This window comes from Amphibalanus amphitrite, unplaced genomic scaffold (genome assembly GCF_019059575.1).
Source record: "Amphibalanus amphitrite isolate SeventyFive unplaced genomic scaffold, NRLGWU_Aamphi_draft 000139F_arrow, whole genome shotgun sequence".
NCBI classification, from domain to species: domain Eukaryota; kingdom Metazoa; phylum Arthropoda; class Thecostraca; order Balanomorpha; family Balanidae; genus Amphibalanus; species Amphibalanus amphitrite.
In genome coordinates this window covers 352,084-379,786 of record NW_024881634.1, presented here as the reverse complement: position 1 = coordinate 379,786, position 27,703 = coordinate 352,084, and the positions used below count along the sequence as shown (strand labels likewise).

Below are 27,703 nucleotides of genomic sequence, written 5' to 3'. Positions count from 1 at the left end.
TCACGGCAAATCGAATGGTGCTATTTTTGTTTCCGTACGAGGTCTAGAACTTCCAAAAAAATCACTTTTCAAAAATTTGTGTGTCGTGACGTCATAAAATTTTGAATAAATCCCACATTTTTTAACCGATTCTTCTAAAAATTGGTATGTAGGTGCACATAGACCACTTCTCTGACATATATTCCGGTTTTTTTATACACTCAAAATTTTGGATTTTATAATTATTTTCCGAGAAAAGTCAGTTTTTTTTTTAAAATTTTGGGCCAAAATCCAAAAGTTTCAAAAAACCGAGATAGCCATTTGATAGACAAAGTAGAATTACGTATAACCTTTTTTGTTACGTCTTGATTCCTTTAAAAATGAAGATGTTAGCGGCGTTTGAAATTTTGCCGTTTTTGAGGCGAAAATGGCGAACATGACGTTACTTAAACGTCAATTTCTCAAAAATTTTCCGACGGATTTCGCTCAAATTTTCAGAGAACGTGTCACATTGATGTAAAAAAAGGTACTGAAAGTTTGGCGGCGCTGCGCGCCGCCGTTTTTGAGATATTGCAAAAATTCGCGAGGGGGGTAAAATTTACCCCCCCCCAGCCCCGCGCGGGTTAAGACAATCACTCTCCACCGAATGTCTACTTATGCTTCAATCGATGGCTGTCATAACTCATAACCCCTATGCATTTCACGTTGAAACTCTGCTTCGTGAATGAAGGTTTAATTTAAGGTGAGCCGATTGATGAGTGTTTTCAACTTACTCTGCATGAGGATTCTCAGCGTCTGCACAGGGGCCCCTCTGAGTGGGTCGGCCATCGCACCCACCATGTGCACTTATTCAACCGGTCGTTTTTTTTTGTCAAACATTTTTTCAATCCTTTATTGTTTTGTCAAAGAAAAATCCGTCAAAAATGTCTACATGTCACAGCCAGAAGATAAGCTTTGCCACCATCGCATTCCTCGCACCATGGCGCGTCGAATGATACCTATATAAAACTAGTGAGTAACGACTGGAGAGAGGCAAGATTTATCGCAAAAATTGATTTCGCCCCCCAACCCAAAATCCCTGGCGACGCGTATGCCCTGTACATAAGCCTTTCAAAATACGCCTCACAAAAATTGCCACTTAAGGGCAAAGCAGTGGAATGCCAACATCAAGTCCGGAGCAACTCCCGACCACTGTTCTAGTCTAGAGCCGTAAAACACATTGAATATTTCTAGCTTGACGATACGGATCAACTGGTGTGCAACATTTCTTTCCCCGGTCAGGTCATGAACTTGACCTCAGGTCAAATTTTCAATTTTAAGGTTAAATATACATAGTTCATTTGCCGCGCTTCATGACGAGAGAAATACTATCCAGGTAAAATGAACGTAATACCGTTGAACTTAGGTTGAATTTGAGATCACTAGGTATTCAGAAAGAGTTATAAAAAGCTATCGAATGCACTTTTTTGGCCATCAAAGATCGGTGTGCCGCCCCTATCAAATGCGAAATGCCACCTCTGATTGTTACTGCCGACCCAGTGAAAATACCTTAGAATACGCCCTGGATAAATGGCCATATCGTTTGTAATTGACCTCGGATGACCTCTTGTGACCTAAAGATTGACTCTACATCCGTAAGTATTCAAGTTATCATGATTTCCTTACAATATGAATTCGATGAAAATCGTTTGGTCTACTTACGCTAGCGCAGTGTTTAATGGGCGGTCATCCGCCCGTTCGGTAAGTTAATGCGACTTGTGCGCGCTCACCCCAACGTATGTACAAAGCTTTCAGTGACAAGCATGAAAGAGACATGCATCACGTAAGGACAAAGCTACACACGTAAATACGCCGCTGACCATGCCAGTCATGGTTTCGTTTGTAACGACGTGAGAGCCAGCCGGCAGCGTTTTCTGACCAGTGGCCATGACCGGGCGGTGGGCAGTCGGGTTTCTATAGCGGCTCGGTTCGGTCGCCTCGACACAGTCGCAGCGCCGTCGGCGTCGCTTTAGGACCGTCGGAGCCGGTTTCGAAGGTGCACGAGCGGCAGCGGCGGCGGCAGCGAGGCAGTCTGAGGTGTGCTGGTGCCGCGTCGACACCGCTCGCTCCGCGCAGCCCGCCGCTCACCGGGCCGCAGAACAGAGAGTGACGTGCGTGCAACGGTCAGTGATACCGTCCGACCCAGGCGCGTCAGAGATCAGGGGCTGATTTTACGAGTGGACCGGTCGATAACGGCATAATCGACGCACCGACGACCCTACAAGACCGACAAGTGACCGCTACCGAGCAGCGAACGACAGAAGGGCAGGTCAGTGAAAGCCACGTGAGCGAGTGCCCGTTGCGCAACGCACAGGGTCGAGGAGTGCCTGCGGAGAGGAACGGCACGAGTTCTCAGGCGCGTGCACCGTGCCCGGGCCCCTCTAACCGGTTCTCACATTCTCCACACGAGTAGCGCCCCGGGCCCGGGCGAGGCAGGCCAGACTCGAAGGCCGACAGAAGGGCGTCAAAACACGCCGACAGATACACACAGATCAATAGACAGGTACGCACGAAGTACGCACAGTGGTCGCTTTTCGCAGTGACAGAATTAGGGCACGCCTCACCTACGTGATTGGACGAGGCTAACCAATGGTTCTGGCTTTCTAGGCTAACGTAGACGTGAGTGACAAGTGCTTGGCTGCCCGCTTGTTTCGATTGTGAGAAAGCAGTACACCTGAAATGAGTTACGATGAGAAATGCCATCAAGTATCAATCGCTTTCACCAATGACATGCACCGTCAATGGTTACGGTGGAGCTACATTCTACCGTCTAAGTGTGTCCTGAATGCAACGGAGCATAAAACACTAGCATTTCATGCCTTTATTATTTGTCCCCATATGGCTAAAACGCTTAAACGAAGGGACATACACCATATGAGTTGTGAGCACTCCATAATGAACCACTCATTGTAGCACCAAACAATGTCGCCGCCACGGGACGTCAGCATGACAAGATCAAATCAGCGCACTCGTTTACCCTAAAGAGGATGAATGAAAACAAATGACCTTCGCTGACAGGACTATGTACAGGTCTCGCGAGATTAAGCGGTAGGTTTTGCACTTTTACATTTCCGGTTATATCTCAGAAACTAATCGATCTACGATGAAGCCATTTTACACGATCATGGCCGGCTTGTTACCCAACAAGTCGATCGCATCTTCAACACTTAAAAGCATAAGACGACGAAGATATAGCCTGAAGTACACTAAATTTTCTAGGTGCAAAACCTACCGCTAAAACCCGCGAGACCTGTACATGGCCAGGCTCGCTGAGCGTTTTTGTTGCTCCCTTCCGGAGGCACGACGGCTCCGCAGCTCCCTAACCCTATACCCATGACTCGAACGTCGCCCTATTACAGATAGTTCATCCCATCCTCAACGCAGACTTGGAACTCTACCAGAAACAGTGCGACTGCGATCAGATCCCGACCAAACAGCGTTGAAAAAAATATGTGGTGCCATGTAGCCCAGCAATGTACTATAGTTAAATAAATCTGCAAATTTCAAATGCTTAATAGATTTAAGCATTAGATAAGCCGACGATATAGGTAGGAACTTGAGAAGCGTGTAAAAGGCCTCATAAAAATGCAAGAGATTGTGGTGCAAACATAAAGGATCTAGTCAAAGCTCATGAGTCATGATGAACAGCAGCGATTAAAGACAACTGAGAAATAAGCTAGATATTAAAATATGTAGGCTGTAGCAAACTGTGCGGTTCCCATCGTTCTTCAATGACACCCGCTGGTCTGGACAAAATTAAGGACAGAAGTCGATTATTGATCAGTCAGCTAGCGCAAGCAGAGCGAAGCTTCCACCCATCATTGACAAGGTAAAAGAGCTAACAAATCGCAACAGTAAAAGCCAACAACATCACTTCGCGGCGACGAAAAGATTGCACAAAGGAACAAATCTGTATCACCGTTCGTTTGTCGTCACAGATCAAAAACTTTTCTTTCTTCAATTGTTTTACTTCTCCGTTCGTAACAAGCGGAAATTCAAAGCACGCTGCCACTAATATTAGCATGTATGATGTCTCACCAGATGCATCACGCTCACATCAGGCATGACAATGGGCAGAGCATGTCATGCAGCTCCGCACTGCATCGCATGCAAAGCGGCCATTGAAGGAGAGTCACGACAGCGAATTATGCAGTTCGCGGACACCAGTTAAAATGCCTTCTGCCCGTGGGCATAATATACATAACTGGTCCTAGGCCTAAGAAATGTGGATGTTCTTTTACCTTGCAAACCAGAGTTGTGACATTTTCGTCTCACCGTGCGCTAACTACCTTATTTAGAGCAAGAGATGATCCTGTTCTGCTCTGTGGGCCGGGGTTGCGTGTCACTGTGAGCTAGAGATCAGTCAGATTTGTTGTATGGTGATTGGTGAGCCAAAGGTGAGCCGGCGACTAAACTGTTCGTGCCGCGGGAGCCAGCTGCCGTCCCGCGGCCTGACGTGGGCAGGACGGAGAGACGCATGCTGTGACCCTGGCGACTGCGAAGAACGTATACAATAGCGCATACATGCCTGATGTATGCATATTGCATATTGCTTACATGCATGTGTACATACATATGTAAATGTGCTCTTAAGCCCTCGAGTGAAACCCTTTTCTGATAATACGTTAGTGGTTGATTATAACAGTCCAACCGCTCCTGGATACCAGCTGACTGCATATGTACACCGGGTCCGTCCCGAGCCGTTCCGTCGCCCGCCGCGCGGAATCACGCCGACCTGGCTCGTGACACGGTCACAACTGGTTCGCGTGCACCGCGTGGTACATCAGTCACGAACGGTGCAGTGCACGGTAGGCGTGTGCACAACAGCATGACCTCGTCAGCGACCGGTCTGTGAAGGCCGACGGCGCCTCCACAGCTCTGTGCAGCTGCACCGGCGCTTCGACCGGCGCTCGAGAAATACAAACAATTCTCCAAGCGCCGCTGGCCAGTAACTTATCATTTGATGCCTTTGCATGGCAATATGATATATGCACCCATCATAAAATCAGATCTATTTGTCGTCGATTTTCATATCGATCGAGCATGTGGTAGAAGAGCTATGGCGAAATACAATTGATGGGCTTTCATCTTTCGTGCTTACAAGTAAGAGCGTCAGCTGTCGAGGCAAACGGCACGAGAAGCAGGAGGGCTCAGGTTGGCCGTACCAAGGCTCGACACAATGCCACATTAGTCGAAATTTCCCTCATTACCTATCCTTGCATAGCGATGAATTGCCATTAGTTGCAATCCTAATCCGGAACATCGTTGCTATGCTATCGCAATACCTATGTCTCTTCATATTCGATGCAAATCTCTCAACGTAAAACAATGGACAGGTTTACGCATCATGAATGGTAGCTGCAAAGATCTTCTCTGTGTAGCACGCAGCAGGTTCTTAGATGCATGTAGGTAGGCATGCCTAATGACAGCATTTTCTGTGAAAATTGTGGAATAGTGACTTTGCCATTGTATTGTCAGTGTCTGTGAGAAAAAACAAAAAATGAACACACAAATCGTCAATTATTAACAAAAAATACAGAGGTGTATCATAACCCTCGCTCCGCTGGGGGGGAGGGGCCAATTTGCCCCTCCCCCCCCCCCTGTGGCTTTTTCCTGAATAGCAAGAAAACGGCGGCGGCGCGCAGCGCCGCCATATTTTCAGTACCTTCCCGGGCATCAATTCGACACCTTCACACAAAATTTCAAGTCTTAGGTCACCTTAGGTCAGGAGTTATTGAGGTCAAGCTGAGGTCATATTCGAGCAAAAATGAGCAAAAGACATGAAATCTTCAAACGCTCACAAAAGCTACAGTTACTAAGCAATTTCAGAGTTATTTGTATGGTCATGTAGACAAAAGACAGCGCTACAAAACTGCTGTCTCGGATTTTCAAAATTTTGGGATTTTGACCCCCAAAAATTCCAAAAAGGATTTTTTTTTGAAAAACGCAAAAAATCCCAAAAAAATTCCGAATTTAAAAAAACGGAATACCTATATGTGATAGTCCCTGCGCTCTTCTATATACATACCAAATTTAAAATCGATACCTCCTTTTATGGCCAAGTTATAGCGGAAAAAAACTGTTCAAAATTAATGACGTCATATTTTTAGCTCAATTTTTAGCAATTCTAGACCACGTAGCGCAAAACAAAAACCACCATTGAACTCCCCATGACGAGCTGCATCGAATTGATACCCATTTTATGCAAAAATATCAACTTTGAAATTTGACCTAATTTGACCTGACCTTAACCTGACCTTGACCTAGCCTTCATCGGAACATAATCTAAACTGACCCCAAAGGCTGCCTGACCAACATAATCGTATTTGGCATATAAAATGGACCATAAAACATGCATCACATGGTATTTTCATATTGTGACCCTCAGTGACCTGACCTCTGTGACCTGACCTGGTATCAGTGACCTCAAATAGCAAAATATGTGTTTGACGAACATTTCCCCATCGATGATTTTCAATGAAATGCATTTTACTCGATTTTACAACGCATTTCTTGAAATGCCTGTAAACGGTGAAAATTCGACATTTGACCTGACCTGTGACGTCATCGGTTTGACCTAGGTCAATAAAATTGGGTCACAAGGTACCTAGTTCCCTGTTGGGGATATCCAACACCGTTTGCCGCTTGTCGCCATGTTGCGTGGTTCTCGAGATCTTAGGGGGGGGGGCTAAATTGCCCCCCCCCCCAGCAGGGCGCGTTGCTCGGCAGACCCCAGCGGGGCACGGGTTAGATGAGAGCTTATACTATCAGGGTAATGAATAAAGATGCAAGTTACAAAGCCGTCCCGCAGCTTACAGACAATCCCCTCTCAAAGCGGGAGAGGATGCAGCACGGGTGGCAGGTGCTGGGCACTACTCACCTGTTTCTGCATTGGCAACTGTAGGCCGGATAGCACGTCAGGACGCTATCTACTTTCGACACTGATATATGTGTCCTTGCAGAGATGCATGTGAAGTAATCGGCAGGATTTCGCAACGGTCGTGTACGCCACCTGAATGCACATGCAACTGTTAAACAGGACGGCTGATGCCGTCCTTGGGTTACCGAGCCACCTACTCACTTCAAAGCAATGCTGTATTCAGCAATCCTGTACCATGGCAGACGGTTTATTTTAATTGTGAGACGTGCTATGAAACATAATATACCTATCCGTTATTTATGTAGATATTTACCTACAATTTCGAGACATTCGGGACGTCTCGAATCGAATCGACCTGACACCCGTATTTACGCGACAAAGCCCTTGAGATAGACATGCGAGACAAAACTTTTTGGCGTCATTTCCCACCGAGTGTCCTAGTGAGGTCAGCAAAGGTCAGGGACCCGAAATTTGCACAACAAAATGTGATCAAAAGTCAGTTGTGGTCCATTTTGAGAAAAGCCTGGCACAGCACATCTTTACTATTGTTATATGCCAAAATGTTCAACTAAATCGGATCATGTCTCGTTGGGCTACTTTTATCGAGTTCCCAACACATGAGTGTCAGCGATGCATCGCTGGCGCGATGGCTTAGCCAACGCTCTGTCCACACTCCACGCCGTTGCTCCCATTGCCTTCGTTTAACCCCACCCAACGTAACCCCTCATTTACAACTGAATGACACCTATACAATCATGCAACACCTATGTAGTAAAGCTGCAGCGCGATACCTGAGCTGCAGCGCCATGTTTCCGCCGCAGGTGCGCCACGATGGGCGTTCGGCCGACGTTCGGGCTGGTCGACTACTGCGTGTTCGGCGCCACGCTGCTGCTCTCGCTGCTGATCGGCGTCTACCATGCGGTGCGCGGCAAACAGACAAACGAGGACCTGCTGTTGGGCGGCCGCAGCATGTCCGTGCTGCCCGTGGCCGTCTCCATCATGGTCAGCTTCCTATCGGCCATCCTCATCCTCGGTGAGCAAAGGAAGGACTTGCAAATGATGTGAAGAATGGTATGCATAGAATAAACCCTATGAAACGGTCGTATACTGCAGTTTTCAGACTATTGTCAGTATGCATTTTACATTTGTACCTGCCTTTACACTTGCTTTTAGATCAGATCGAAAAAGAAACAAGTGAAGTGGAGCTGGTCATTGAATTGCAATTTGCATTGCATTGCGCACACACGTCGTCGCACTACATATAAACGCGACCTACCCGTAGAATTCTCAAAAGGCATAGCTGAGCTACCCTGTCACTCTGCAGGGTCGCCGGCTGAGATGTACATGAACGGCGTGCAGTACTGGATCTGCAACACGGCCTTCTTCGTCATCCTGCCGGCCGTCGCCTACCTGTTCCTGCCCATCTTCTACCGGTGCGGGGTCACCTCTGTGTACGAGTACCTCCACTATCGGTGAGTCAGCTAAACCGAGCACTTGTCGCACACCGCGACGGGTTCTATGACTCTGCAGTCCCACCAAACCAGCATTGGCGAGAGGCTAAAACGCAGAGTCGCGTCACGCATCAGTTCAACAGCACTGTCCGGCGCTGAAAGTCAAACGCTTTCACAAACAACGCCGCACCTCAGACATCATCGTGCTAGCCATTTTTATATGTTTTCTATGGTTTAATAAGGAAAATCAAGGCTCACATCTAATGCTTCTGAGAGCTGGTTTCAAACAGGTATACCTATGCTCAGTTAAAAATTTTAATTTACATTTCTGACAAAGATATTCCAAAGTCATATTTATGACGTACGTACCTAGTCGTTCCAACAGTCTCCAGTCTCCACTCGCCCCTGAGTCGTGCCGCTGCGCCGCAGGTTCGACAACCGTCTGCTGCGGACGCTGTGTGTGCTGGTGTACCTGGTGCGCACCTCGCTGTACATGGCCATCGCGCTGTACGCGCCCAGCCTGGCGCTCAGTTTCGTCACCGGCCTGCCGCTGTGGATCGCCATCGTCGGCTCGGCGGCCGTCGGCACACTCTACACCGCCTTCGTGAGTAAATAAGCCGTGAACACGACCTTCCTGTGCAGTGAACATCTCTCCCTCTACACCGCCTTCGTGAGTACAGCCTGAAACACCAACTTGGAGAGTAGAACCCTCTACACCTCCTCCGTGAGTACATTGAACACCATTTCCTGTACACAACTGCCTGCGGAACCCTCTACACCGCCTTAGTAAGTAAGGCCCTGTACACCGTTTTCGTGAGTACTGTCACCATCTGATCGTCCCATGGTCCGTAATCGGCAAGCTTCAACGCTCGACGTAACTGGTTAGAAAGAACTGCAAATTTCCTTTTAACATGTCTTCTGCCCATACCGGATATACATACACCCCACAACAAACATTATGTTGGAATTCTCTGTCGGAAGCTCCTGACGTATATCCCACAGTCCTCCACTTCGTTCTGACCAAGTGACTTATGCCTCACGGTCCTACACAGAGTTCTGATGGAAGCTGGCCTGCTGACGTTTGTCCACGGTCCTCCAGGGCGGTCTAAAGGCGGTGGTGTGGGCCGACGTCCTCCAAGCAGCCATCATGGCCGCCGGAATGATCGCCATGATTGTCCAGGGAGCCATCAACGTCGGGGGCTTCACAAACATATTTACAATTAACGCCGAACATCAAAGAATGACATTCTTCGACTTCACCTTGAATCCGTGGCAAAGGTGAGCATAAATCTTACATCGCATCGTCACAAATCATATAAAAGGCCGTCTCCGTAAATGTTGGTTGTCTCTTTCAAATTGCGATAAATAAAACACCACCAAGTAAATTGTGTAAATGTTGTGTTATTAACGATTTGTGATGTGATCAGATGTAACGAAAAAGGGACTGCGATCTATGAAGTAAGCATTTTTTTATTTAATTACGCAACTGACCATCAATTTACAGTAAAGCCTTAGGCACGCGATAAGCAACAGATATATCCAGCTGAAGACGCTACAATGATCTTTTTTCGCTTTAAACGAAGCCAATCATGCATGACAGTGAATCGTCAGACTTGTCACACGATCCGGATCGCGTGTTTCGTCGGCAGGCACAACTTCTGGAGCCTGTTCTTCGGCACGCTGTTCCTGTGGACGACCGTGTTCGGGGTGAACCAGACGTCCATCCAGCGCTACATCAGCCTGCCCACCCTGAAGGCGGCGCGCATGTGAGTATGGCACAACCGTAACCGTCTGCTCAACACGGCCGGTGAACAATTGCTTGATTATCATTTGGTTATCAATCAATTTTGTTTTATTGGTTATACAATGTAGTTCCAATTTTGTTAGTTTTAGTTCTTTTTTAGGTAATTTAGTTTTGGTGAAATAAATAAAGGACACAAGGGATGTCCAGTTTCCTGCAATATCATCTAAAATCTCATCGATTGATTATCGGTTATTATCGGTACCCGATTATCGGACAAATATAATGAAACGGCATTCTTAAAGAAATTTGACTTCGAGAATGACCTCGACTTAAAAAAAAAAACAATGATCCACCGAGCAGCTTATGTTTCCAAAACCACATGAATTTATTGAATAAAGCTATCAAGATGCACGATAATTGCACTGTACAGTGTCCCGCCTGTCCATCCGGCCTGCTATCCGACGTCTCCTTGGTTGACCCGTGCCGGTCGGGTCCCCCAACCGCAGACGGAGGTAAACCGACAACCGGTTCCCGGCGTGCGCCCTTATCTGTCGGCGGTAATGCTCTTTTGAGATGCTAGAAACTGGTTTTTAATCACATCTCAACAGACTAACAGTTTATTGATAACAGAAATAAACAGTTTTTGGGTATAGAGCTGGCACATACCTAATGATCATATTTAAATATGCTAATGTTAATATTTTCTTGGAATTCCGAATAAAAGCCGTCCCCGGTGAGAATCAGGGTCTTTAATTGTCCGGTTTCCTTGCTAAGCTTAGCGTCTGCCTGAGAAGCCTGGTAGTATTCAGAAACTGCGAAGACCGGTTTGTTATGACCGGCAGCGGTCGCAGGGGCAGGCATTCCCGTCCGGTCTGGTCCGACGGTGGTGGAAGGTGCAGAGCTGGATCTGGGTCAGGTGCGGCCGGCACACGGGGCAGGGTCGTGTCGGCACGGCGGCACGGCACCGGTGCAGGCCGCAGCCGAAACTCACCGCCGCGCCGGCTGGCCTAAGCTATGGGTTTATCAGAAGCAATGGCAAAATAACTGACACCATAACAACGATGGTTCAGTGGCTCATTCCACCAAGACGCCAGATTTATGTAGATCAAAGTGACAAAGCTGAAGGAATGGATAACTTACATGTGCACAATAAAGCAAAAGCCCTAAATACAAAAATGTCTAACTTCGAAAAAGTTATAAAGACGAGATGAATTTCAGGCTGACTATGAAAATCTTTAAGGTGCTCTATCGGGTCAGCTAATTTATAGGGTAAACGGCACTAGTTGCACTTTTTATAGACACCTTTCTAGCACACGAGGACGCTGGAGTGGCTCACCTATGGCACATCCAGCCAGTTGACTTGCTGGCCATTATCTGACCTCGAGTCACACGACCCTTCGGCCTGCAGCAGCCGGCATTAATTCCGTATACCGCAGGCCATCCAGTGGTTCGTGGAAGACCCCCGTAAGACCCGTAGGTATGTAGCAATGGCACAGCACTTCTTATATACATTATACAGCAATCCGTCAAACTAATGCGTCCAATGCTAGATGCACGCAGCCATGATACGCGTATATTCCCAGCCAAAGTGCCGAACACGCGGTAGATTAGTGACGGTTTATTTGATATCTGCTGTGAATACATTCACAAGCGCATCGATGAGAGTGTTAAACATCAATCATAGGTGGAAATGAGTAACTGGCCCGTCACGTTATGATTTAGTGAGCCTGAAGGCCGGGACCCTCATTACTGACACCAACCATATGTAGAGTCAGCCTATGATTAATGATTAGGTATGGTGTTTAGAGTTCAGCCAGGGTGCACTGTCCGCGTGCACTGTGCACTTGGTGCTTTTGGCATTACCTGCGTAGCTACCCTTTGACACATGCCCGCAGTCGAACTGTGCGTGATATCATTCCGAAATTCGATGCCACGTTTTCACCTTGCACCCAAGGCCATCCTGCACCAAGAGATGTAGGTATCTCTTGGATGTGTGTGCGGTGTGCCTGTGGCCCTGTCCGTTGAACGTCCCCGCCCTCCGACAGTGCGTGTTAGTCTGCTGAACACACCCGCTCCCTTAGACAGTGCTGTCTGGTGACCGTCTCTTTTCCTACGACAAATGCACTGACTCCCGAATGTCCCCCTCTCGCCTCCGCCAGTGTCTCTCTGCTGAACGAACATCTCCCCTCCTGCCTCCGCCAGTGCCTGCCTGCTGACCCCCACCTCCACCTTAGTCAGGGGAAGGAGGCCCAATTTTGGGCCGAATAACGCAAAATTGGGTAGAGCTTAGCAAAGGGTGGTTTCTGGGACAAAAATGACCGCTGAATCCGAATCTGACCGGTGCGCACCTGTAACGAATGTTGCACCACTTCCAGAGCACGTGCAACTGTGTGGTTCTTCTTTTTTGAAGAATGGTATCCTTTTTATATATTTAAAAATAAAATTAGTCGTGTAGTTGTGTTGTCCTCTAACACTTTAATATTATAGCCAAAATTCATTGCATAAATGAAAATCCTAGTTAACGGATATCGCAGACAATCTATGACGTCACTGTGACGTCATTTATTCGTAAACTGACGGGAAAATGAGGTGTGACAACAAAACATTTAACTTTATTCACGGGATACGCTCATTGGCGGGTTTTAAATGCATTGAGCATGCTCAGAAAATATCTCCCCGTTCAAAAAGTAAAAATCGTCTGGATGGAGGTACCATTTTGGCCGACAGGGGGCGAAATCCGCGGAGTGTGCGTTTTTACCCCAAATAGTTTTTGTGCAATAACTTTTGATACAATGCTTCCATGTCGTCCATTTTACCATCGTTGTGATTCTCTCACCGAGACGCATCGACTAGTATGCAAATTGGCTTCGATTGGTTAAGATTACATTTTACCGCAGTTCATGAGCTCAGGTCGATAATCACGCTAGTGAAGGTTATGACCTTACTGGAAATGGTCATGTAGTTTACCAATTGCTTTGGATTATCAAGAAAATCGCATGGAAAATGCTTTCATTGTTCTTATGTGGTTTGATCAAAAGCTATAGCTGAAAAAACTGCTGATGACGTTTTCAGGACGTCATATGACAAAATTCAAAGGTAGGTATAGAAGTCGTTTATATATGTATTGGCGCCGCAAAGCATTCGTAAGGCATGCAGTATGCTTGTGAGATTTTAGAATTAGATGTGTGCTTAACAGGCGTAGTTTTAGTTCATTACGTTGGCATACGTACAGCCCACCGCAAAAGTAATGTAGGGTTTTACCAATCTCAACGGTTGGCTTTGACTGGCGATTGTTTAATGCGGAGTGATCGAAAAGAAGATGTCAATAGCTAAAGTTGCAGCTGCAAGGGTGACGATACATATAAGCTACATTCAAAGTTTCATTGTAGTCTGGTTAATCGTTCCTAAGCTTCAGAAGCAGAACATACCCATAACTGAAACCCCACATTACTTCTGCTTCTACTGTGGACTGTACCTAATAAGGTGGGCGAAAATTTCGTCACAGAGGGTTTCACATGTGTTATGTCCCAAGTTCTAATTAATGTCTTGTGGTTATTCATGTTTTTAGACGCCACACCCGAGCATTGAAGAACACGTAACAACTAAACGGAGAGAATTTGATTCTGGTTGGTTGTATTTATCTCTTCTGGTATAAATATACACACACACGCACAGGCGAACACACATAATGTAGCACGGCTACTATCAGGAGGCGTTCGGCTGCCGGCCGCCGGCACGGTGACTGTGCACCCTGGGCGGTGGCCTTCGCCCAGGACTTCTGCCTCGTCCATCCAGCGGACGCGTCCCAGCCGGTACGTGAACCAGCCGCCAACCAGCCGGTACGTGAAGTCGTCGGCCAGGTCGACGGAGCAGAGCGACTGGTCGTTCTCGACCGCAGGACTCGGATAGATGCGCCTGTTCCGATGCGTCAGCCTGCTCTCCCTTCTTCTTCTTCCGCGCACTGCCGGCCGTGCCCTAGGGCGCGGCAGACCGGGGCTGGTCCACAGGTGGCGTGGTCCACCCCACTCGGTCGAGGAACTCCGTGACGTATTTAGCCGGCCCCGAGAGCACATCCTAGAGGGTGGGGAGCGGCCCCCAGAGCCGTGTTCGCGTTCTTGTGCGGCCGGGCACTCGCATAGCAGGTGCGCGACCGTGTCCTCTTCGCCGCACTGTCCTCTTGTCACTGTCCGCACTGTCACTGTGTCCTCTTCGCCGATAGCTCTGCCCCGGCCGCGGCAGATTGCAAGAGAGCCCAGATGCCCTGTGTCAGGGCCGATTCCTGCGCTGCCGGGCCTCGGCTGAGCAGTTGGAGGCCGGACAGGGAGTCCGAGCAGAGCAGGACAGACCGAATGGCAGCGATGGATGGCTTCGGCAGTCCCAGGAAACATTTTAACGCCTCCGCCATCGCCGCCAGCTCCGCCTGCATGCTACTTCATACGAGTTCTGCCGGTACGGTACATTCGATCTTGCGCCTCTCACGGTGCAGAGGAGGGCTCCTCCACCGCCTTTCTTGGTACCGTCTAGGGCAGAGCCAGCAGACCAGATTGTGAGGTCTGGATTTGGGTAAGCGGCCAGGGCCTCCAGGGTTGCAGCCTTCCGTAATTCTGGTGGGTTCTTGGTAGCTTTCGGAAGCTTCAAGCCGAAGTCGACGTTGGTGTTGCACTGCTTCCATGGCGGTTCTCCCTGGTGCAGTGTTAGTGGGGCTACGGGCACTCCACCCAGTCCAGCTTCCTCGCACACCCACTTCCCCACTCGTCGGAAACAGGGTCGATGCTGGAGGCCAGCAACGTCCTCATCTTGCGGCGACGGCGCCGGTACTTCCACCTCCTGGGCTTCCTGTTTCTTCCGCATCCAATGAAGGTGGGCTCTGTACTGCAGTCTAGGTGGCGGTGTCTTATCAATGAGCTTCCGAGCGGGATCGTCCGGAGGGAGTCGCGTCAGGCGTCCATACTCCCGGCCTGCCAGCTCCTTGGCCCGTACTGCCAGCTCCGGCCCTCCCTTCTCCAGCAGCCGCATGCAGGTACTATTCAATCTCTTTTGGACTCAGACGGGCGAGTTGGGAGAGCTCCATATTCAGCTCGTCGTGCCCGTCATCATCAATCTGCAGCTTTGTCTAAAACGATTCCATGTGTGTTCCAAGAACATCTGATAGTGTCGAGCCGCATGCATGTTGAAGGTGTCACCAAGCTTCAACTTTATAGGGCCATCATGAATCCATGCTCCTTTGGTACAAATGAATTTTCACTTGCAATATAGTCCCAAGAAAATGCACTTCACACAAAACAGGTTTACGAGGAGGCATTCGGTTGTCAGATCATTTTTGTAGGTACTGTTTTGTACCTGCATCGTCTATCGTGTGGTCTCGCTTCGATCTTAGATTGTTGTCCTCAAATATCCAAGATATTTCACTTTCTTATAAAAGGTGATTTTTGCCCTTTTTGATAAACAACAGCTGTTTATTTTCTTTCCCAGTCTTCATGACAAGCACAATTCTGGATCATTTTTTATCGCTTGTTAAACGCGCGTAACGACTCAGGCTGAACCCACGCTGACTTTCCGTTATTCATAGGAATGGATATTTCCATGAAATAATTAAAAAATTATACAATTTGAACTATAAATAAGACCAAAGGAACGATATTTAGTCAATGCAACGCCAACAGCATTTTGATTTAAATGCCGTCGCAGCGCCAGAACACGGTAAAAATGATATAAAAATACCCTGTTTCACGTGATTTATCAATCTGCTGTACTACTTCATCCAGTTTGACCAAATCTGTCAGGTGGTGACTTGGACTGTCACATTCTTAACGTGACTCACATGTACCTCTGCAAAAACGATTTTAGCATGATCCAACTCAGAAATGTTCATAGATCATGTTTGATTATTTTCCCTTCTCTGATTTGCATACGACGGGAATAAAGTTAAATGCTTTAAGGACAAGACGACTTTTTCAACTCATTTATAGGTAAATGACGTCACGGTGACGTCACCGGCTGCCCGAACATTGCATAACTTCAGCTTTCAATTACGTCATGTGTTTTAAGCACACGGAGAAAATATCAAAACAATATCTCAAATATCAACGACGTTACACTGAAATTCATTAAAAAGGTACCATTCTAAAAAAAAGATGAACCACGCAGTTGCACGTGCTCTGGAAGTGGTGCAACATTCGTTACAGGTGCGCACCGGTCAGATTCGGGTTCAGCGGTCATTTTTGTCCCAGAAACCACCGTTTGCTAAGCTCTACCCAATTTTGCGTTATTCGGCCCAAAATTGGGCCTCCTTCCCCTGACTACCTCCCTCCTTCCCTCCCACAGCGCCTGCCTGCTGAACGCGCCGGCCACGGTGCTGTACACTACGCTAGCCTGTCTCACCGGGCTGGCCATCTTCGCCACGTACGCCGACTGTGACCCGCTCAAGGTCGGACTCGTCGAGAAAAAGGACCAGGTGAGAATGAGCAGATTAAAGAAGATGGACAATGGGCACTTGACCAGTAAGAATGAAAAATGCCACCTGAGAAATCAGATGGGTAAGAAATGGCCACCGGCCCACCGACCAGCCGGCCTGATGGGACACCTAAGGACAGCACATTCCTTTTTAAGGATTAACCCGCGCATGACTGGGGTATTTTCCATAACGCGAGTGACTGGGGGGGGGGGCTCTCCAGAGCCCCCCCCCCTCCTATCTCCGAAACTACTGGGCCGATCGTCAAAATTCAAGCGGCGTCTGATAGCCCTGGAAAAACTGTCGAGCGAAACCTATTTTCATTGACCTCGAGGTCACCGATGACGTCACAGGTCAGGTCAAAGAAAAAATTATCGACATTTTTGTTAGTTCACAATTTAGGCTCTGACCGCCGGACCGCCGGTCCGATCAGGCTCATTTTTGGTTTACGCACTCCTTGACGGATGCCTTAGATACCCTGAGGGTACCGAACTTTTACTTCGAATTTTTAAGGTCAAGGCCAGGTCATCCTAGGTCACGAAAGTTGTATATCATGTATCGGTCACGTGACGCATGTTTTATGGTCCATTTTACTCGAAGATTTCGAAAATAGTGTCGTCTGTGTCATTTGAGGTCATTGTCAGCTGAATTTACCGGAGGTCAGGTCACTTTCAGGTCAGAACAGGTCAAATTTTGAAAATGAAATTTTTCAACAAAAAAAGGTGCCTATCAGATGCAGTTTGAGCTCAGAAACACGATGGTGCCATTTATGTTGCTGTACGACGTCAAAAACGTACTGAAAAATGGATTTGAAAAAAACAGAAAATTGTAAAATTTTGACAATAGTGCGAATAACTTGGCTATTTTTGAAGATATTGGGCTAAAACTTGCAAATGTAGTTCATCAGTGTGTGTTCTATCACATATATGCCGGTTTTTAAGAAAAGTCAAAAACTTTTTGAAAAAAATCAAAAAATATATTTTTGTAATTGTAAATGTATATTTTTCAAAATTTTCAAAATTTCGAAAATTCGAGATAGCAGTTCGATAGCTACGTGTATTTGTAGTCCACCCATGCAAATAAAATGGATCTAGCCTTAAAACTAAGCTCTTGAGAGCGTTTGCCGTATTTCAGTATTTAGCATGAAAATCGGCCGACATGACGTCACTCTGACGTCATTTCCGGCTAAACTATGGTAGCTAGAAAGTTGAAATTTTAACACAAGGTGTCAAATTGATGCCTTTGAGGGTACCGCAAGTTTCGTGTTGATCCGTCAAACGGTTTAGAAGATATCGCTGAAAAACATGAGGGGGGCTCTGTAGAGCCCCCCCTCCCAGTCATGCGCGGGTTAACTCATTAAACTCCAAAGTCCATATCACATTATGCCGGATTATTGTTGATAATCAAAACGAATTTGTACCCATTGACCCCCGGAATAGGCACATTTCATGTGCTCACTGAGAGATAGCGACATAATTGATGTCATTTGAGACATTTAAAAGTCATCATTGACCGCCTGAAGTGCTGACATCCGCCACTTATTGCGCTGACAGAAACTCCGTTCCGATACATGATAATGTGTTTTGTTCTCGTTTGCAGCTGGTGCCGTATTTCGTGTTGGACCAGATGTCCTACCTCACCGGCCTACCGGGACTGTTTGTGGCCTGCATCATGTCGGGAGCTCTCAGCACCATTTCGTCAGGACTCAACTCACTGGCTGCAATCACGTGGCAGGACTTCATCAGCAACATAGCGATGTTCCAGAACATGACAGAAGTCGCCAAGTCATGGGTGACTCGCATTATCAGTAAGCGATTTCAGTTCCATGGTGTTTATTACTCTTCGAGAGACTTTGACCTTCTCGTTTAAATTCATGATTTGTGCATCAGCTTTTGTTGTTTTGAACATGATTGATCATTGCAGATGCTGATTGCTGATTGAACTGCTTAGTCACTATCACTGGCGCAGCTTTTTCATGCATAGGCAATAAATTCAAACAGCGTCTGCATGACTGACGCAATGAAACATCTAGGTACGACAACCCAGTGACACACACGTACGTAAACATAATAAAGATACGGGATGATGGTGCTCATCCCTGTCCCGTTGTGCACACAGCTCTGCCGCACCAGACCTGGCACTCACCCTGCCCCACTGTTCGGTGTTCTCCCTAGTCTCCTAACGCCCACCTCTGTCCATCTGTGTCCCCAGGTCTGCTGTATGGAGTCATGGCCGTGGGCCTGGCGTTCCTGGTCAGCAAGTTCGGCGGTGTGCTACAGGCCTCGCTGGCCATCAATGGCGCCCTCAGCGGACCCGTTCTCGGAGTGTTCTCGCTGGGATTATTCATACCCTTCGCCAACGGCAAGGTGCATCTGTCATGTCACCACACCTATGACATTTATTCTTCCATTTTGTATGGCTATATCTCGCTCACCAAAGTTTCTGAACATAATTTGCAAGCCCTTCAGATACGCATAAAGTTGTTTTAACCCTCGCACGACCAGGCCATTTCTCATAACACGAACGACCAGGGGGGGGGGGGGGGTTGTTACGACCCCCCCCCCTGGCGTTTCGAAACGGAAGGTCGTAGAGCTTAGCGGAAAAACCAACGGATTGCTCTCAACGAGATCTCGCGATTGGTGGTATATTTTTTGGTCCTAGGTCAACATTTGACCTACTTATGACCGGTCAAAGGTCAAATTTTCGGAAAAATCTAACTTTTTCAGATTTCCGCGCCGATTGCGGCAAAACGGTAAGAGATATCGACTTGAAACCTTCACTATCGTGATCCTTGATCAATTCTCTATCGTTTGGTGCGTATTTCGATGTCATAACTCTAAAAATGATGCGTTGGGAGCATCGGAAGTCTGCAAGGTCATTTGTGCATTGGGTCACGTCAGGCGTGTGACGTCATTGACCTGACCCTGACCCAAAATGAACTACAAGAAACAACCGACGATGCCTGAAATGGATAGCAAATTCGAATTCAGGGCATCAAAATACCCCGAAAAGGCATACAAGTGCAAGAAGTCATTACAGGTCAACCGAGGTCACTGACCTGACCTTGACCTTTAGTAACCTTGAAAAGGTCAACGGACATTGTGCCAATGTCAAATCAGCCAGTTATGGTTCTAAAACAATCCATCAGTGTGTCAGGTCAGTCGGCATTTATACCAATGTGAAGCAATCTCCAATTTAGCGTAAATCTGGCCGGAGGTTGTTCCCTTTATGACGTCATAACTCCGTGACCTGACATGACCCGATCAATTTTTTTCGGCAAAAGATGCGCAAAGGTTGCCCCAGAGGGTATTGAAAATTTCAGCCCGCTACGACAAGCCGTTTAGCGTGCACTTCGAAAAAACCTCAGGGGGGGGGGGGGTTGATACAACCCCCCCCTAGGCGTTCTAGGGTTAAAAACTTCCAAATATGTCAATAGTAAGACTAATTCTTCCCCTTTTCTGAATAAAATCGCGCTGAGATGCCCGCTGACCGGTGACCGTCTGTGTCGGCAGGGCGCCGTCGTCGGCATGCTGTCGGCCAGCGCCCTCAGCATGTGGGCAGTGTTCGGCGCGTACGGCTCCGGGAAGCGACCTGCCCCCCTGCCGACCTCGACTGCCGGCTGTAACGTGACGGCCCTGTCACTGAGCACGCCACTGCCGACCGAGCTGACCACACCGGTACCCACCGGCCTGCCCGAGGAGGATAGGTGAGGGAGGATGTGGTGACCTGACCTGACCTTGACGATACCGGCACCCACTGCAGGCTGGGGAGGATAGGTGAGGGAAGGACTGGATGACCTGACCCGTGACCTTTACTACCCTGGCACCCATGGGACAGCCCGAGGAGGATAGGTGAGGGGAGGGCGGGATGACCTGACCTGACCTTGACCACCCTGGCACCCACGAGCCTGCCCGAGAGGATAGGTGAGGGGAGGATGGGACGACGGCCATCGTCTAGCCAAAACGGGACAGGTCATGGCACCGTTCAATATTCAATGTCACACTCCCGCCAGGAGCTTTATCACATGTGCTTATCCGTTTTCTGTGTCTTGGTGTCGCTTGGTCAGAGGTGTCATCTCTGATAAATTAATGAGCAATAAAATAGGTAGGTAATCATACAAACCCACCAGGAATTTAATCATAGCTTCATACTGAGGGAAGAAACTTAGTTTCGTTTAGTTTATTTCACAATCATCCACAGGCACAAACCCAGTTACGGACGAAGTCGTATGTGTAAAACGAAAGGATGGCCTGACAGGTCATCCTTTCGGTCAGGTCATTACAGAAGCTTATCAAAGTATTGTCGCCCGGTGCTGGCCAGTCCTGTGACTTATCGCCCTCTGTTTTCAGCTGGATCGACCAGTACGTGTACGGCATTTCGTACCAGCTCTACAACATGCTCGGCTGCCTACTGTGCGTCATCATCGGGTCCATCGTCAGCCTTCTCACAGGTCCGTAAACAAAATAACCTCTGGGCTCTGAGAATGTCATGCGTTCGCAAATGTGTTCAACTGTATGTACGCATTAGAGAACCTGTTCAATGTTTATCTCATCAGTATGACAAAGCTAAACGTCAGCAGGCCTGACCAGAGTGGTGAATTGGCGCTGTTTGCAGGCTGCAACGACCGGGAGGTGAACAAGAGTCTGGTGAACCCGCTGGCGTACAAACTGCTCAACTGGGTCAACTGCTGCCGAAGAGACTCCTCGGACGCCAAGTACGCCGCCGATAACCCCATCTTCACCATGTCCACCTACAAGCAGACGGCGGCGGACTGAGGGCTGTATTATCGCGCAGTTTTGCAGAGCGTGGACATCCCGGCTCAGTCAGTGAGCCGGCTGCCCTGCAGGTGCCGCGCTCAGCGTCACACAGGTGGCAGCGGCGTCTGCTGGGATCGCTCGGGCGTCCTGCGAGGGACCGAGCTGCGCCGCTCGCTGATCGACTTGGGTCGGATCAGTCGCTTTTTGATATTTTATCTTTTATAAGTGTACGAATGGATAATGATTGTAATGTTTTAATCTAACATTTGTAACTAGGTGACTCGTGCTTCACGCACCAATAAATATAAAAATACTCGATTATCTTGTATTATGTCGATATCCGACTCACTTACCAGAGGCGCGGGAACTACTTTCAGATGGCGGGGGGGGGGGTACACCATAAAGAGATCAACCAAGGGTACCCCCAAATCTAGTTTTCTCACCGGTTTTAGGCCACTTATATTTCATCTCTTGGCTTTTCCACATAAAAAGAAAACATTGCAAAAAAGTGTGGTATTCCGTCTCAAAGTTGTGGGGGCACCGCCCCCACGGTCCCAGAGTTGGAGGGGGCAAGCTGCCCCTTCTGCCCCGCTCCCACGCCTATGATACCTACTGAGATGCCGAAAAATGTCGTGCCATTACCGAAGAGCGCTGATAGGTATAACTCATCTGACATTGCATGATGTTGCATACAACTCATCTGACATTGCAGAATGCAGGTGTTGTTCGCTGCTGCCTAAAGTAGGATCCTCGGTAGTAACACTGACAGCATTTGCCATAGACCGGAGTGTCAGTGTCGCCCGCGCATGGGTAGCAAATTATTGAATATTGATAAGCTTTATATACGTCATTGAAGCCTATGGACCAGAACTTCAATCGACCAGATTCCTGTCTTCACGGAAAGATAAATCTCCCGAAGGACTTACCTGAACGGAGCCCGGCGGCAGTCCTCTCTTCCAGTGCATCCCGGCAGTCTGGAGCCCCCACACCACAGTGGTTCGTTGTCTCGAGCCACGCCGTCTCACCGAGCCTGCGACCTGTCCTCCAGAGCACTGCACTGACCCTGGGTCAGCCCCGACACATCAGAGCCCACCACTGCACTGTCGCTCGTCTCCCAATCGACTCTGGTCTGCCACAATAGCGACCCGCACACGATCGATCCTCCACGGCGACTCTCGACTCAGCAGTCAGCCCCCGGCCCCGCCCGCCGCCCCAGTCGTCTTGTCACGTCTGCTCGACCGAAGAGCATGCCCAGCGGCGATTCTGCTTCGCACCGACTGGCCGGGGGAGGGGAGGGGGAGGGCGATGGCACGATATCATGAGACGCGAGGTGTCGAATTACCGCAGCGGAGAGGGTGGCAGAGGGCGCATACGGGTGAGGGAGGGGCTGGATAGGAGAGGAATATAGCGAGATACCGAAAGAGTAGCCTGCTATCACTCTCTCTTTCGGAAAGAGAGAGAGTGATAGCAGGCTACTCAAGTGCTTAGTCGCCGATAGCGATCATATGCGATTCACGGGGAATGGCGACTGGTGGAGGATGGGTGGTGGGTAATGTCAAAAAGATCTGAAAGGGATGAGGTCAGCGGCCCAGCCCGCCCAAAACTGCTCGTTAGAAAAACCGCCGTCTGGTGGATAATTTAGCTCCAAAGTCCATCGGCTACAATATACATCAGCTTTTCGGCACCACCTCATTTGCAGGTCAGGTCAGTTCAGGTCACTGACCTATGGCGTTCATTGTCATGCGTGAATATTTTGCACGATGTCGCGATCTTGCAGCGCTCTGTCTTACAGCTAGGGAAGCTTTTACACAGGAGGATGAAAGTTATTACGTAGAAAGTAGCCGGCCTCCGGTGCCCTACAACTTATCTGTCTCGGATTTTAAACAAGTATAAAGGGTAGGGTCATCATGAGTTAGGTCCAACACGTGACCTCCCCATGAGATAGCCGAAATGATATGCGCATTGCACAAAAGCAGCACAACATTGAATGTGATGGTTCAGTTCATATGCCATTTGCATAATGTGATTGTTTTCCGGACGGTGTTAGAACTTTGACTCAGACCTTTTACCAGATCATCCATGATGTCACAATAAACAGAACAAAACAACCGAACTGGACAGTTTCAGCAGAGTGAAGGCGCCTGGTCCAGCGCGGCGGGCGTGCTCGCACCCGGCTCACTTCTCCCGAGCCTCTGCCGCCGGGATCCTGCGGCTGTTGGTGGCGCTGTGACGTCACTATCAGAACATCTCCCGTGCTGACCTCAGAGACGAACAGGCAGTCAGAGAGAAGGGGAGCCGGCGCGGGAGCTACTCGCCGGGCCTCGACTCAGTAATCGCCAGAACGTTGTTATCAACATGATGCTCTCTGCCGTCCTTACGCTCACGAATGGGAATCGACGGCACGGGAGTAAGGGAGTGAAAGGATGAGGGACTAAGTGGTCAGTGGCGTCACACCTTAACTGAGGACCACTGCTCTTGATTGTTTCTACGAACCGGCGCAAAACTAGTGAACCGATTACGATAGTGCTACAGCGTTAAAAAACGCCTTAAATAGCTCTTCCAAGAATTTTTCACTGGCCCGGGCTTAGATTTCTCCTGAGGTCAATGGTCTAGCGTACAGAAACAAAAATGAATTAAAATATACGGACTTTGCGGAAAAGTTTTTCAATAAATGCAATCAATGACTTTCATTTTAACCATTGTGTTCCTCTCTTCAAGCTGCGTTTTGTGAACTACAATTCGACAATTTGGTCAGTTTGTAGATTCTACATTAGGACAAAGTCGTACTTGTCCCCAAACAAAGTTGATGAGGCAAGGCATGCGTATATTTAAATATATCTTTATTGCTAGGATGAACAAGTTTATGCGTCTATATCGATCTAGCATGTCCATCAAAAGTTAGGTCTGAAAAAACTGCTGGTGACCTCATGATGACCTAACATGACCATCCGAGTGACCGCTGATCAACAGTTGCAACCTAAGTGTTGCAAATTGTAGGTATATCGAAATGCAATGATTCTGAATTTCTGAAAACATCTTACGGTTTTAGCGTTTTTGTTCAACCCGCGATTATCTCGCAAGCTAAGAAAGGCAGAAACACTTACGCGAAAAAAAAACAATAATTATATCGTGCCTCATTATAAGCTTTTCCAGAACTACGAAGAACATTTTTCGACGAGGTCATCGCCGATGTCACCGGAGGTCACCGAGTTCAGTGAGGTCACCAAAAGTAAAATTGCCACGAAAGACGTTTGCCGATTTTGCAAATTTTTCACAAACGGCATATAGGTAGCTATAGTCTGGCAAACCTAAGAAAGAACGGAGTTAAAGCGCCTGAATCACTTTGCACGTGTTTTGATCACCTTGAATGCATGGTTCAAAGAAATTTGTGTGAAAAGTTGTGACAGAAAATATGCCATCGTCTGTGACATAGCGAGGGGTCCCCCGACCGTCTTAACCCGGCAGGCGGTGGGCCTCCCAGCCACCTTCCGCGCGGGGGGCATTTTTTTGCCCCCCCCCCTCGTATCTCCGAAACTACTGGACGGATCCGGAAAATTCAAATGGCGTTCGATAGCCCTGCCAAATTTGTCCAAAGAAACCAAATTTCATTGACCTCGGGGTCACCGATGACGTCACAGGTCAGGTCAAAGATAAAATGTTTCACCGTTCACGGGGCTTCTAGGGAAAGCGCTATAACACCGAGTAAAACGCATTTTGTCGAAAATCAGCGATAAGGCGTCAGTTGTCTAGTACATATGTTGCTATTAGAGGTCACTGGTCATACCAGGTCAGGTCACAGGTCAGGTCACCAAAGGTCACCAAGGGTCACCACATGAACCTAACTTTACTAAGGTTGTGCGATGCATGTTTTATGGCCAGTTTTTCATTTCCAGCTCAATGGTATTGGTTACAAGACCATCAGGTACGGTTTAGGTCACTTTCTGGTGGAGGTCAGGTCAAGGTCAGTTCAAAAACGTCAAATTTCAAAGTTGATATTTTTGCATAAAATGGGTATCGATTCGATGCAGCTCGTCACGGGGAGTCTAATGGTGGTCTTTGTTTTCCGCTACGAGGTCTAGAATTGCTAAAAATTGAGTTTGAAAATTTGACGTCATCAATTTTGAACAGTTTTTTCGCTATAACTTGGCCAAAAAAAGAGGTACCAATTGATCTCAAATTTGGTATGTAGATAGAAGGCGGTAGGGACTATCACACATATTCCGGTTTTTTCGAAATTCAAAAAACTTTTTGGATTTTTCGGCTATTATTTTCAAAAAAATCTATTTTTTGATTTTTGGGGGTCAAAATAAAAAAATTCGAAAAACCGAAATAGCAGTTTTGTAGCCCTCTTCATTCCACACCTTTTATGTCTGGAACATTTTTTCTGTATCTCTTAAGCTGTAGGCCTGACAGCTCTTCCCGCGAAACCTTTTTTTTTTTGGGTCGAAAATGGCAAAAATGACGTCACTCTGACGTCATTAGCGGCCAACCTATCACAGCCTTTGGAAAATTTTTGGTCACCATGTGCGCTAGCTACTCCCGGGAGGGTACTGAAAGTTTGGTGACGATCGGCGCAGCGGTTCTCGAGATATATCGAAAAAACTAAAGGGGGGGCAAAAAAATGCCCCCCCCCCCACCGCCTGGAAGGTTTACCCTCGCCCGTATAGGGGGGGGTCGAACGGACCCCCCCCCCCTCGGTTTTTCGCGAATAACTCGCGTAAAAAGCGGCCGATCGCGACGAAACTTTCAGTACCCTCGCGTAAATCAATTTTACACCTACCCTGAAATTTTCATGACCCTGATCTTAATGACCTTTGACCTGTGGCCTACTTTTCGAGACCATGTTTGGCCGGAATCGCGATTCGGCGTATGTCGGCTCGCATTAGCCGCGCGTTTGCAGTTTTTTCGTGGTTTTAAGCGTTCAAACATGGGATATGATGTTGCTCCCTTGGCCCTTGCATTAGGGTTGGTGTCAAGGTCACCGGAAGGTCAGGTCAGGTCATTGACCTTTGATGACCTCGGTTCACTTTTTCGAGTTTTACATGTTTCTAGGCCAGTTTTTGGAGCTGAATTCGAATTTAGCAACCATATGAACATTTACGAAGTAGTTTTGGTGCCTTCGTAACATGTTGCGAAGCTGTAAGAGGCGGTTGCCACCTACTACGAATACCCTTACTGGTTGACCTGACCTGACCTGACCCGACCTGGCCTAAATGCATGAAGACATCATCTGTGATCAAAACTAGCATGATATTCGTGATCAGCAACCCGAAAAACCCCATAGCAGTCACGCTTTACGACTTTCTAACAGGTCCCGATTTTCCCGATTTTTGGGTCATTGACCTGACCTGGAAGGTCAACCGATGACCTGGGACCTTAAAATTGGGTATCATCGGCTTCCTCTCGTGACGGGCAACACGCTCGCTTTTTCCGCGAAGCTCTAGCTCGATCAGGGGCGAAACGGCAAGGGGGGGGTCCAACGGACCCCCCCCCCCCCTTATACGTTCGCGGCTGGAAAAACACCAATACGGGCGAGGGTTAAGCTGCCCCACCCTCTACCTGACTTCACCCCACGGGTGGGGTATTTTTGGACATTTGACATCATAAGACATTTTCATGTCACCTATCTTTGCATTTCAAGCCAACTCCTTTATTTTGCGGTGATTATGAAGGCCACACATGGGTCCAACAGGGGCACTATTTGCAGTTCACCGGACCTGAATAGTTTCTGAGCAAATGACGTCTAAGGAAAAGCGTCCGAACCATGCCCACCTTCCCCTACAGCCGTTGACCGTCACTGATTTTCATCAGGTTGGCTTAGCCATTAAAAACGAATTGGCTGATACTTCGTTGTAAACAAATGACGATGGAAGCATCGTTGCACATGAAATATGGAATGGATGAGGACCTATGTACAGACAGTTATACTAACACAATGCAGTTTTATTTAAAAGAATAGCATGTGCGGTCTGCCTTAGCTCTGGGCACCCCCAACCGTCCATTTTCATAAATCGACACCCCTGGCCCTCACAATATAAATGCACATACATGAACAGCCGCAGCACTTTAAATCCATTCTTTCTTAGGTTTGCCAGACTATAGCTTGTGACCCTGGTCCCTGAACCAAAAGAGCCAGATTCGCGGAAAACACATTCGATGCTCAGGAAGTCTTTCCGAAGTCAGGAAATCTTTCAAAACTCCTTCGCTAGCATCTCCTCAGATTTGACCTCAGGCCAACGGTTTGCCTCACTGAGGGAAAAAACACAAAAAAGACGGATTTTGCCGCGTCATTTTTTAAAAGTGTTTGCAATAACATTGGCGTCAATTATTGTACGAAATTTATTTTGCCATCATCGCGTTTCTCTCGTCGCAACGCATTGAATGAGCGAGTTAGCACATCCC

The 27,703-nt window shown here is 47.9% G+C and overlaps 2 protein-coding genes across 2 annotated transcripts in view; one reads left to right on the top strand and one right to left on the bottom strand.

Annotated features, from left to right (window-relative positions):
• LOC122382417 (suppressor of lurcher protein 1-like) overlaps positions 1-22,476 on the bottom strand; it is a 63,480-nt gene extending 41,004 nt beyond the window's left edge. Inside the window, exon 1 of the mRNA XM_043367697.1 lies at positions 22,228-22,476. Within this exon, the coding sequence (XP_043223632.1) occupies positions 22,228-22,266 (39 nt within the window). The 5' untranslated portion in view covers positions 22,267-22,476. The remainder of the gene's footprint in view (positions 1-22,227) is intronic.
• Positions 1,916-21,619, top strand: LOC122382419 (sodium-coupled monocarboxylate transporter 1-like). Its single transcript, XM_043367700.1, has 12 exons — positions 1,916-2,287; positions 7,720-7,931; positions 8,223-8,370; positions 8,779-8,953; positions 9,449-9,627; positions 9,999-10,115; positions 16,418-16,547; positions 18,144-18,351; positions 18,756-18,910; positions 20,057-20,250; positions 20,894-20,994; positions 21,159-21,619. The coding sequence occupies exons 2-12, from the start codon at positions 7,730-7,732 to the stop codon at positions 21,317-21,319; spliced, it is 1,770 nt and encodes a 589-aa protein (XP_043223635.1). The 5' UTR covers positions 1,916-2,287; positions 7,720-7,729; the 3' UTR covers positions 21,320-21,619.
• Positions 22,477-27,703: the final 5,227 nt, after the last annotated feature.

Bases quoted from the DNA above. Each gene is read 5' to 3' on its own strand.
- LOC122382419 (XM_043367700.1), top strand. From the start codon at position 7,730: ATGGGCGTTCGGCCGACGTTCGGGCTGGTCGACTACTGCGTGTTCGGC. The intron at 9,628-9,998 runs GTGAGCATAAAT...TTTCGTCGGCAG, and splicing joins ACCTTGAATCCGTGGCAAAG to GCACAACTTCTGGAGCCTGT. The intron at 16,548-18,143 runs GTGAGAATGAGC...TCTCGTTTGCAG, and splicing joins TCGTCGAGAAAAAGGACCAG to CTGGTGCCGTATTTCGTGTT.